Raw genomic sequence first — 12,625 nt, forward strand, 5'->3', positions numbered from 1 at the left:
AATTCATCTGCGGGCTCAGTAGCCTCAGGTTCGGGTAAAATGTCTTGACTGGCTTCTGGCTGAGAAATATCGGGTTCTCGCGACTCGCTCGCACTTGGCACCTGCGCTTCTGGCACCACGTTCTCATCAGGCGTACTTTGAATCAAACTCCCACGCTTCTTGCCTTTCTTATCCTTCTTGGACTTCTTTGTTGTAAATGCGAAGTCGTCTATAGGCTCAGCTTCAGGTTTTGGTAGAACATCTTCACTGGCGCTAGGTTCTGGCTGGGATATATCAAGTTCTCGAAATTCGCTCGCACTTGGTACTGGCGCTTCTGACACCACGTCCTCATTGGGAGTACTCTGTTTTGAACTCTCACGTTTCTTGCTCTTCTTATCCTTCTTCGACTTTTTCGTAGTGAACTCAAACTCATCCGCAGGCGTAGCAATATTAGACTCTTGAGATGGCTCCTCAACAGTTTCTGGCGGAGAAGTGCTAACGTTCAAAGCGTCGCTTTCCTTGGCAGGAGCATCAGAGATTAAGTTGTCATCAGTCGTACCCCGGAGGAGGCTATCCCTCTTCTTACTCTTCTTGTCTTTCTTTGACTTCTTTGAAGTAAATTCGAAGTCGTCGACTGGCTGTACATTCTCCGGAGCAGCTTCTTGGACAATCTCAGGCTGAGGAACATCTGCATCTCGAGTTTCTACGATCTCAGGTTGAGGGACATCAGCGTCTCGAGTTTCTAAAATCTCGGGGTGCGGAAGATCAGCGTCTCTGGTTTCTACAGTCTCAGGCTGAGGCACATCGGTATTTGGAGTTCCTTGGGCTTCAGAGGGTAAGCTCTCTTCAGTCGTGGTACGAAGAAGGTTGTCACGCTTCTTTCCCTTCTTATCCTTCTTAGACTTCTTCGCTACAAAGGCGTGTTCATCCTCGGGCTGAGGGTCAGTTGGTCCCGCTTCTGTAGCCAGCGGAGCAGGGGCATCGCGTTCGAGCGAACCTTCAGCTTCTCCGGCGGGAGAACTCGAAGAGAAATCATCTTCGGTATTGCTACGGCCTAGACTCTGGCGCTTCTTATCCTTTTTGCCCTTTTTCGATTTAGAGCCGGATCCGAATTCCTCCTTTAATTGTCGCGCAAGCTCGAGTTGTTCTTCTTTGTAGCCGACTGCTAGTCCATCGCGGATTGTCTCGTTGGCGGAGCTTGCTTCGGGAATATTGGCTGGCTCAACGCTGTATGGGGCATCTAAGACAGGTGCTTGAGCTGAAGCTCCGAAATAATCATCGTCCGGTGTTTCTTGCTCTAGGGGAGTTTGAGATGTACTTCGGCGCTTCTTGTCCTTTTTGGATTTCTTCGAACCGGAGCCTCCAAACTCTGCCTGCAATTGGCGAGCAAGTGAGAGCTGCTCCTCTTGATAACCTGCAACAAGTCCGTCACCCTTCGGAGTCTCATCTTCGAGGCCTAAAGTTGGCGCATTGTCTTGAACATCGGCTCCCTCAGTGATTGGATCGTCCAAGCCTTGATCGAAAGCATTATCCCTGGTCGAAGGGCCTAAGCTATCTCCACGCTTTTTCTTGTCTTTCTTCGACTTCTTACTGCCTTTGTCGAAATCGGCCTTCAGCTGCCGAGCAAGTTCTAGCTGATCTTCCGAGTATAAGTTCTTTCGCTCGCTACTTTCAGCAGCTGGGCCAATCGATAGGCTTCTTGCGCGAGGATGCAAATCTGCAGTATCGTCGACAGTTCTTGACCTAGAGCTCTCTGGATCGGGCGTTGAAGGTAGACTTTGACGCTTCTTGTCCTTTTTTGACTTTTTACTGCTGGAGCCGAATTCTTCTTGTAATTGTCTGGCGAGACTAAGTTGGTCATTGTCATAGCCAGCAGCAAGGCCATCAGGAGCAGGCTTCTGATCCACCGTTTCAGATGCCGTAGCTTGGGAATCGGGGTCATCTGGTCGCGCTACATCTTTCTCGTCGCGATCGACAGCTAAAGCGGTGAGACCGGCAGCTGCTGCGGGAAGTATAGCCATAGATGAAGGGAAATATCCTTGACTTTGTGGATCCTCTGAGACCTGAAGCTTTTCAGGACTGTGGAGTGATGCAGCTGATGGGAAGTAGCCCGAGTTCGGAGACGCCGGGAACTCCTCAGCTGTTGCAAAGGGAGTTGCTGGTGTTGGTGCATCCAATAGTGTAGCCTTGTCGCTTAAGACTTCTGGAGCTTTGTTTGCTTCCGTGGATTTCTCCTCTTCCTCTTTGAGGCTTTCGGGTCGTGCTTCCTCATCTATATCGAAGGTTTGCGACTTGCGGGATTTCTTCTTCCCTTTCTTCGAAGATGGCATTGTAAACTCCTCGACGGCCACTTCAGCTGGTACTGGGGCAAAGGGCTCGACAGCTGGGGCATCCATTTGGGACACGGGAGGCTCATCGTCTTCTTCCCATGCTTGAGACTTCTTGGACTTCTTCTTGTTCTTCTTTGATCCAGGAATGACGATTTGCTCAGGCTCCTCAACTACTTTGTCGGGTAAAGGTTGGTCTTCCATGTGCCTAACTGTTGCGGATTTCTCAGTAGAATTGTCGGATTTGTCGCGCACTAGTCCAGTATCGAACGTTTCTTCTGGACCAAGTGATTGAGACTTCTTGCCCTTCTTCTTGTTCTTCTTTGAGTCCGGCATCACAAACTCTTGGGCGTCCTCAAATTCGGGAGTGGCTGGTTCTGAGGAAGGATCCTCTGGGTGAGTTTCCCTTGAAGACGATTCGGAAACTTCGACCTCCGCTTCTGGCTCCGAGGCAACTGTCGATTTGCCCTTTTTACCTTTCTTGCTCTTCTTTGTAGAAAAAGACTCGAAGTCATCAGCTGCAGGAACTTCTTGGGCGGATTCCTGTTCCAAGTCTAGCTTCGGCGGAGAGGTTGGCTCTGGGACTGCGAGTTCTTCATCTGCTTGCCAGGTAACTGATTTCCGCTTCTCTTTCTTGCTCTTCTTAGTCTCGGGAGTTCGGAAATCGTCAGGAACGGGAACCGTTTCTTCAATGAGGTCTCGAACCGTATCGGCAAGGTTGTCTTCTTGAGTAGCCGATGGCTTGGACTCGTCTTGCTCAGGCTCCCATGATCCGGTAGATTTACCCTTCTTTTTGTCCTTTTTCTTGTTCTTCTTGGACACCGAAGTTAACTCCTCAGAGGGACCAGCATCGGCAGTAGTAGGAGGCTCTTCTACAATTTCTTGACTGCTTTCTGGCAAGGACTCTGCGATTGGCTGAGAAGGCGTTGGTTCCTCTGGCTCCCAAGACGAAATAGATTTTTCTTTCTTCTTATCTTTCTTGTTGTCCTTTTTAGACATGGGGACTGAAAATTCTTCGGATGGAACGTCAACAGAAGCTATTTCTTCGACGATTTCTCGGTTCTCTTCCACCAACGGCGTTTCAAGCGGTTGCGATGTGCTTGCTTTATCCTCAGCCTCCCAGGATGAAATCGATTTGCCTTTCTTCTTGTCCTTTTTAGACTTGGGCATTGAAAACTCTTCGGATGGCTCAATGTTGGCAACAACTGGTTCTTCGACGATTTCTTGGCTCTCCGGCACTAATGGCCTTGCTTCATCCCCAACCTCCCAAGATGACGTCGATTTGCCTTTCTTCTTGTCCTTTTTCTTGTCCTTCTTAGATTTAGTCGTAGAAAATTCCTCTTCTGGTTCAATGTCACCAGGTGTGGGCGGTTGTAAATCGACTGAAGTCGTGGCCTGTGGCAAAGAAGTATCATCGTGGGTAGAAGAGCGTGAAAGCCCCTTGCCTTTCTTTTTGTCCTTTTTCTTGTCTTTCTTGGACTTGGTAAAGGAAGGCTCGTCAGCAGGCTCGGCTTCATCGTGAACCTGTTCTGCTTGGTGGGACAGTTGTGCAACGGAGGAGTCCTCAACCGAAGCATCATGTTGCGGATCTTTCCCCGACTCAAAGATATTCCGACTCTCTGGCTCTTCTGTGCTATGCAAAGCATCATCAGAAAACGTGGATTTTGTGCGCAGAGGAGAATCCATCGCGTGCTCCTCGGATCTAATGTCATCCTTCACCGAAATGGGCGACGATCGAAGTAAGTAAGAGCTCCTATCTTTCGTCATCGAGTCGACAGGGGACGGTTGCCGTTGAGCCGACGGCAAGTCATCCATCCAGTTTTCTTTCGTCGTTCGGTTGCTAGGAGATGAAGCAAAGTAGCCTATTGTAGACACCAAGCCTGCGGTAGCAATGGCTTTAGATGCATTTTCATCTAGAGATTGAAAACGTTCTTCGAGATCGTGGGATGTGACGCCTGCTTTTGGAGTGGACTGCTGAGAATCGAGCAATCCCGCGGATGGGTCTGAGGAAGCGAGTCCAGTGTCAATTGATAGCTGTTTTGTGGGGGCATACTCTTCTGATGATTGCTGATCAAAGTCAAGACCAAGACCCTGTGCTGCATCGTATAAGTCAAGTTGTGATGAGCTTCGTGACGTGCTTTGGCTTGGGGGAAGTTCTGGCAAGGGATTTTCTTCCTGTGTTGCTAGGATCTGAGATGAGCGTCGGTTGCTCTCCACAAGATACAGAGGCTTATATTCCCTTGCACTGTCCCAAGAATGAGTGGGCCGGTGCCTGTTTCTACCAAAAGCGGTGGAATCTTGACTTGGAATAGAGGGCGATTGCGCTGGAGAAGATCGGACCACACCAGGGGATGAAGGATTTGATCTGTTGCCCATGATGAACTTCAAGGGGACTGCACTGTGACTAGGCGACTTCGTTGGAGTGTCATGTATGCTTCGGCGCATCTTGTGCTTTTCTTTCTGAAGTCGCTCGGCCTCTGGTGTTTCTGGACCGCTATCTGGCAAATCCGGCAAATTATCGAGTGGCTCAACATTCGGAGATGTTGGTCTACTTGGAGGTAATGGGAGTAAATCGCCATATTGCGGGTCGATGGAAGGCCTGAATTCTCGTCGTTTGATCTCTGGATCAAGCTCATCTTCCATCTGCACCCGTTTTTCATACCTACTAGAGCGTGTATGCTCTGGTTCATCGTAGGCATTATCGGCTTTTGATTGCTGGTGATGCTGAGCAGCAATTGCTACAGCAGCGCCCGCAATGCCGACACCCGCGCCAAGGGTGTCGGCTTTACCTAAAAAAGAATCCTTCTTCGAAGAGGTACTCTCCGCTCTCGATCGAGTCTTCTTTCTTTCGCCATCGCTTCGAACCCCATGGTCGAGATCATCATCATATTTGCTTGAGTGATGGCCGTTAGACACCGAGCGTGAGAGATCATTCACAGAGGTGGCTCCGAGATCACCATAAAGACTAGAAGCATCTGGCATAGAGCTTCTCTTGGATTTCTTCTTCTTTTTCACGTCTTCGAAGTCGTCCTTAGAACTCTTGGGGCTATCGTCTCTCGCGCCGGATTCGGATTTGGATCCAAAAAGTCCAAAGAATCCTCCACTGCTCTTTTTGTCCTTCTTGCCCCTCTTCGAATCCTCATCACCAGCAGGTGCTGAAGCAACTGATCGTGTATCATCGAAGTCATCTTTGGTGCTGCTCCTTGATTTCTTCTTTGACTTGCGAGGCTCGTCGTCATATCTCGAGGAGACTACAGACCTTGAATCGTCACGTTCTGTACTGCCAAAAATACCGCTGTCTCTTGATGAAGCCTTGCGGGATTTTCGATCATCATGATCCCCATCTCGGCTAGTTTCAGAAGGCGTACTTGGTGGAAGAGATACTTCCGCTGGGTCAGGCTCGTATTGGTCGACACTCTTTCTTTTCGATCTGTCCTTAGATTTCTTGCTAGACGATCTCGATAATTCTGAAGAGGCCTCAGGTGGAACGGATCGTGCAGGAGAGTCGTAACGATCACTGTCGCGCTTCGACTTCTTCTTGGACTTTGGCTGGGCCCATTCATCTTCTTCGTTCTGCAGGTCATCGAATGCGTCAACAGGAACAGATACTTTTCGTCCATCTCGTGACGCTTCAGGCGCAGAAGCTTCTTCGACATCGTCAAAGTTTATTGACTCCCTCTTCGACTTTTTCTTCGACTTCTTGCTCGGCTCAGCGTAGCTCTCTGGCTCTTCTACAAACCCTCGGGAAGTTGAAGGCTCTGCAATAGGCATAATATCTTCAGCAAGGCTGCTCTGACGTTTTGCCTCCTGGATGCGCTTCTTCTCTTTCTTGCTTAACGTGGGCTCAAAATAGTTGTCTGGTTCCTCTGCCTTTGTTGGTGGTGTTTCCTCGAAAATTGCCATATCGTCACTTTGTCTCTTTGCAGCCTTGTCGCGCTTCTTCTGCTCTTTCTTGCTCAACTTAGGAGCCGAGTCATCGCGGTCAGGCGAAACACTGGGCCAATCTTGAGGAGTGCTGGCCACTTCACCCATTACAAAACCTTGAGAAGATCCGATTTCCGATACATTAGTTGGTATTGCGCCAAGATCCGAGACTGTTTCCGCATAGGGAGTTCGATATACTCCAGGCTCGTTAGATCCAGGAGGAGAGTCACGTCTTCGGAATGTTGGATCTTCAATTACGATATTGGGATCAAACCCCGTGTCCTGCAACCCTGCAGCAACTGTTGCAGTAAAGTCCAAGTCATCATCAAAAGCTCCAGGAACATGAGATGAATCCCCTTTAGTGGGCTTTGGGCCTGCAGAAGGAGGACTTCGTCTTCGCGGAGGACTTTCTGGTTCGACAACCACACCTCGATATTCGTAAGGATTGCCTTGCTTCTTCTCATTCTCTTCAGATGTAGACTTCTTGGAAGTCTCACTTGAGCTTGCAGCCGTAGCGCCCGCACCAGCTCCCACAATACCGGCAGCGATTGCGCCCCATCCACCGAATTTAGACATAGTGGATTGCTTAGACTCTGGTAGATCCTCCAGGGCTTTGACTTGGGAGTTTGAGATGAAATCTTCTTTATGGTCGGAAGGACTTTCTACCTCGAAGTGCTTTGTCTCATTTTGACCCCAGGTAACTCCTTTAGAGGTTGGAGAGGAAACGACGTCTGATGCAGATGAACGAACTTGCTCTTCTCGGTCCTTAGCCTTGTTCGAGCGTGGTGGTTCAGACCAAGCGGTTTCTGAGCGAGAAGATTCGTCACGATCTCTAGATTTAGAGGATCGAGAAATCTCTGAACTAGAAGTCTTTTCGCGGTCTTTTGATTTAGAGGATCGAGAAACCTCTGAACTAGAAGTCTTTTCGCGGTCTTTTGATTTAGACGAACGAGCTGGTTCTGACCGAGCAGTTTCAGAACGGGTTGTATCCTCGCGGTCTTTTGATTTGGAAGAGCGAGCTGGTTCTGACCACGCACTTTCAGAGCGAGTTGTATCTTCACGATCTCTAGATTTAGATGATCTTCCAGTCTCAGAACGAGAACTCTCATCGCGATCTCTGGACTTGGATGAACGCGCAGGCTCAGATCGGGCGGTTTCGGAACGATTCAAGTCGTTCCTGTCTTTAGATTTGGATGATCGAGAGGTTTCTGAGCGAGCAGCCTGCTTTTCGGGAAGAGGAGATGGGGTTGGCGTAGGATGGACAAGATTTAGTAGTGGTCGAGGTTTGGTGGCATCGGGATCTCGTTTCAAGTAGCTTACTTCGGAATTTGAGCGGTCTTGATTGATGCTTGGAATGCTGAAATGCCTCAAGAGTCTGGGATCCTCAATCTCATAGTCCGGTCGGAAATCGGCGTTTGGTGCATCATATGGCCCCTTTTTCTTATGATCTTCCATACCAGGGGGGGTGACGATTCGAATTATTTCTGGCTCTTCCTGTTCGTCGTACTTTTTCACCACAGAGGGATCAGGGGATGCAGAACGTGACCGAATGACTTGTGACGCGATCTTCCGAGCCATGACAATCTCGCGGTAGGCTCTATCGGCTTCTTCTTGGATGGGATCACGTTCTGGTTCTCTGCCTCGAGGTTTGGTGTCTTGATTGCGATCGTCGTAGTCACTTCGTCCGCTCCGTCTCTCGTCTCTCCGTTTGTCAGACCTCGATGTCCGGGAACTCTCAGAAGCAAGGGCTCCGACGGCTCCGACAGCGGCTCCAATAGCAGCAGCAGAAATTGGAGCTGTCGAGTGCTCTGTTTCTTGATAGATAGACTCTGCATTCTGGAAAGTGCGGTCACGAGAGTCTCTCTGGCGCTGTTCTTTCTCGTCCCACGGGTATTCGTTCCGAGAATCAGGCTTGTAGTCAGATGGTAGGTCCTTGATCGATGAGCTTCGCTTACGAGTAAAATCTGGCTCTCTCTCCACGGTGACAACGGTAGGTACTGACTCAATTCGGCGATGCCCGAGTGAAGACTCTACCGTTGGAGTCGGGAAGTCATTATCATCGACCTGGAACATAAAGGGATCGACGGTGGAAACGGTAGATATAGCGGCTTCACTCTTCGTTCTCCGGTCATCATACCGGTCGTCGCGACCCGAAACATCGGAGCGAGCACTACGGCGCTCTTCTCTTCGTTTCTCGCGTTTCTCATCTTTGCCATCATCACGTCCAGACTCTCGCCGCTTCTCCCGCTTCTTCTCTCGACGTGATTCATCGCTGGAATAGCGAGAACTTTCCTTTGGCCTGTCTTTCTCTCGGCGCTTATCCTTTCGATCATCACGATCCGGACTGTCACGTTTGCCTCGGCGACGCTCATCCTTTGACTCCCTTTTGTCACTATCTCGACGCTTGAGACGATCTTCTTCGCGGATTTCGTCATCCTGATATCTGTCTTTTCGATCATCTTTTCGGTTTGAAACTATTGCAGCGCCGACTGCAGCGCCTGCGACTCCTACCAAAGCAGCCTCAGCCAATGATTTGGTCCGACTGGGTGGTGGTAGGGTTTTTTTCAATATGCCACCAGACTCGGAGCGAGCGGTATATGACGGCTCGTAAATCGCCTGAGAAACAGGAGTAAATGGTTGGGGATGTTGTAAAGGAGCGGGGCCAGGTCTGGAGCTGATATACGGTTCTGACCCTGAAGCAACCGAGCTTCTCGCAGCCTCAAATCGGGATGGGTCCGTGGTCGGGATTGGATAAACCTTTTGCAGTGATGCTTGAGAACCACTCAAACTATCGTTCTGTCCGATTGGAAAAGTGTTGCTGCGTTGTTGTCCTTGTCCTAGATCTTGTAGTTGTCCTAGATCTTGTCCTTGACCAAAATCGCTTGACGAAGTCCACGTAACATCGTCAAAACCGACAGGATGAGTTATTATGCCGTGTAGAGAATTGTTTGGACCGAAAAGTTTTGGGTCTACAACGCTACCCTTTCTGGATAGAGGCCCATGTTTCTTCTTCCCCCAACCCCATCCGTTTTCTTCGCCAAAAGCCAATCTCGAATCGACACTGAAGTCTGACTCGGCGTCCGTTGCAGATTCCCAACCTTCCTCATCAAACGTGTCTGATCCGTGAGAAATCCTAGACGCTCCAAGACCGCGACTTCCTCCATTGTTGCCGTGCGTATTTTCCTTAACAGCGTAAACCTCGGGCTTCTTCCCGTTCCGCGCATTCTTCAAATCTAATTTATTCTGGTCTCTCGCAAGCTTTGCAAGCCCTGCACCAACAGCCAGAATCTCAGCATTCGAGTTCCCGCGACGCTCGGAGCCGCTAAACCTTTCTCTATCACTGTAGGAATGCTTCTCCCTCTCACTATAGGAATGTTTCTCCCTCTCCTGGTAATATCTCCCACTCTGCCGGCTATATCTCCCACTCTCCCTATCAATTTCCTTGCCCTTCCTCGACCTAACACTTCTGGACTTATGCTTCCTCAAATAACCAGTGCCATATGCAAGATCGCTATTTACCGAGGACGAAGACGAGTTATTAAGTTTGAAGAGTCGATGGCTTCTCCGTTTGCGCAACTTGTGTTCGGATGGCGCCGTGAAGAATGCTTTAAGGCCGGATCTGGCTGGGTATGTTCGCGATATGTCGATTAACTCGTAGGAGGAGCTTGAGCTCGCGGAGGAGGAGAGGTATTCATTAGCGCCCGGGCGCATTCGTGGTGTATCGTCATATTCAGATCGGCTGGATTCTTTTCTTCTTCTGCTGGAGCCCTCGGGGCTATATCGACGCCTATCTCCCATCATTATGGTTGCAGCTATCCAAATCGCACGTGTTTCTGGTTGACCATGAGCGGTTCGGCTCGTCTCGTCGAGCTTGTTGTTTTGAGGCGAGTTTATTCGGGCACCATCAACAGAGAGCTGGGGCTGGGGCTGGCGTGAGATTTAAAGCCTTGGCAAACAAATATCTGCCACTCCTTCAGCTGAGTGTTTCGTGCATATGTATTAGATACTCGGCGAGCGCTTATCGTGCGTGAGCTTTGCAACAAAAGCTTCAACAATTTGAAGATGAGAACAATGTTCTGCAAATCTTCGTTTCCTGACCGACTAATATTTCGTTGTCAATTGTGGGGGGCTGGGTTGGCTGGACTGAGCTCCCTGCAAGTGATGGACAGGCAAGGATTTTCCACGTGATGCGCCTCATCTCATACTTTAGCAAGTTTGCTTCTTGGAGGGACTTGGTAAGAGTCTTTTAATGAAATCCCCGATATAATTACTCTATTATTGACGTTGAAGCCAATAAGTTTCAAGATTATGTGAATATAATCCTTAAATGGCGCTACTGTACAGAGATCCACAATTGAAGTGTCAAATTGTTCAACATTAATGTTCTAGCATAGTCTAAATCTTTCCTGCATTTAGTTTTCTGGTTTTCAATGATTATCTAGCTACTGGTATAGTGAATGGTGTTGCAAAGATAAAGTAGCAGGCTACACTAAACCGGTACATCACCAGCAAGCTGCCTCCAAAACCCACACCTTTCACTCAATTGCTGCACTCTCAAATTCCCAAAACCCTCCTCTTGAATAACAAACTCCTCGCCAGTCCTCCAATTTTCCGGGACACCTGGTACACTCGTATTGGTAACTTTATGCGAATTCGGATCACCTGTCTGGAAGAATGATGCAAATGCGCCGGTATAGCCTTCATATATGAAGGGATGCAACTTCTGGATCGGGTTCACTTGATTCCACTATCATCTTGTTACTTTGAGTGTTCAATGGGGAAGTGCAGGGGAAGGAAAAGGCAGACCCATTCAGTGTCACTAGCATGCTTCGCAGGGCTAATCATATACTCCCCAACATAACTCTTTTTATGGCTAGCCCTTGCCATCCAGTACGCTGGGCAAGCCAAGACGAGATCTCTATAAATGAGTCCTGCTCGCGTATATGTCGTGTTGTAGTTTAATATTCCTTCCGAGGATCCAATATCTGGGTACATATAACGAACGCGCTGGATGTTGTAGTCAGAGAAACCTGGTAGGAAGCCTCGGAGCCACGCGTTGAAAGATGCCATGCTGGAGTTGAAGAGCGGTGATCCGCTATTCTGCGTGTTTGCTAGGCCGGGTGGGATAAAATTCTCTCCTGTAAACAATATAATACATTAGGACAACCTCTCCCTAAGATAAAAAGAGATACTGACCTTCATGCGTATTATACATCCCAAACCCAAAATCAATATTCACCTCCCCTTTAATCGTCGCCTGACTTAACGACTGTGTCAAGAACTTCCCATCAATAACCGGTGCCCAAGTATAAGAACTCGTGTTATACATATGGCTTCCCGAGATCGCCAGAGCAGCCGTGCGGAGCGTCTGCACATCGGCAGCTTTCAAACACTCTAAAGATTCCGGACCAGAGCATCCCGATAAATTTGCAAAAGTATCGTAGAGATCTTGCGCTTCCGGTGCATCATATTTATACGTCTTTGGCCAATAAGGAGAAGATGCCAATGCTTTGGAGAATAATGGTGGATCCGTCTTCCCTCCATTCGCAATGACTTGAGCAACGACGCTTCCACCTCCAGCACTCTGACCCCAGATACTGACATTCTTTGGATCGCCTCCGAACTTCTCGATATACTTATTCGTCCATTGGAGGGCGGCTTGCTGATCCAGAAGCCCTGGGTTGAGATCCGAGGATGGAGATGCGCCGATTTCAGCACCTGGTAAGAGTCCAAAGGCATTGACCCGGTAATTTGGGTATACGAATATGAAATTGTTGGTAGATGAGACATTGAGTACGGGGTAGCCGGCTGGAGGGATGGAAAATGAGCCCCCGCCCTGAATGAATCCACCTCCGTAGTAAACAACGATTACTGGGCGAAGAGGCTGGGTTTTTGTCCAGGGACGGGAGTAAAGGCCCAGGTAGAGACAATCTTCTGAACCATTAACCTTGGACTCTTGTTAGCAGTATACCTTATGAAAACCCCATCTTTCTTACTGTTCTCTGTGGACACATATCAAAGCTCTGACTTGAGTCGTAGGTGCCATTCGTTATCAGGGTTGGAGGTTGAGGTCCTCTAAACCTGTTTTCACCAGTTGGAGGTGCTGCAAAAGGAATTTTTCTCCAGTAACTAATATCATATAAGGAGGAATAGCTGCCCTGGAAAGTCCCGTAGTCAAGTGAGGCAGTAAGATCTTGGCTAGATACAAGAGATAGGGAAATGAGAAGAAGTGAAAAAGAGTAGAATCCAATCATGATGATAAATGAATGAGTAGACTTCAGCTTCAATGCAATAATTATCATGAGCTCCCAATGCCTGGCATACAAGACTTATAGAATATGCCAAGTCCATCTAAAACGAGAACCAAACATCTCCACTGACAAGAATCAATAAAT

At 48.7% G+C, this 12,625-nt stretch overlaps 1 protein-coding gene across 1 annotated transcript; it reads right to left on the reverse strand.

Moving 5' to 3' along the window:
* Window positions 1-10,719: 10,719 nt before the first annotated feature.
* LHYA1_G008728 (putative secreted lipase) lies at window positions 10,720-12,484 on the reverse strand (the record flags this gene model as incomplete). Its single annotated transcript, XM_031153647.1, has 4 exons — window positions 10,720-10,977; window positions 11,037-11,368; window positions 11,427-12,177; window positions 12,227-12,484. The coding sequence occupies 4 exons, from the start codon at window positions 12,482-12,484 to the stop codon at window positions 10,720-10,722; spliced, it is 1,599 nt and encodes a 532-aa protein (XP_031001339.1).
* Between the last annotated feature and the right edge of the window lie 141 nt (window positions 12,485-12,625).

The sequence above is a fragment of the Lachnellula hyalina genome (assembly GCF_007821495.1).
Source record: "Lachnellula hyalina strain CBS 185.66 chromosome Unknown contig00255, whole genome shotgun sequence".
In the NCBI taxonomy this organism is placed as follows: domain Eukaryota; kingdom Fungi; phylum Ascomycota; class Leotiomycetes; order Helotiales; family Lachnaceae; genus Lachnellula; species Lachnellula hyalina.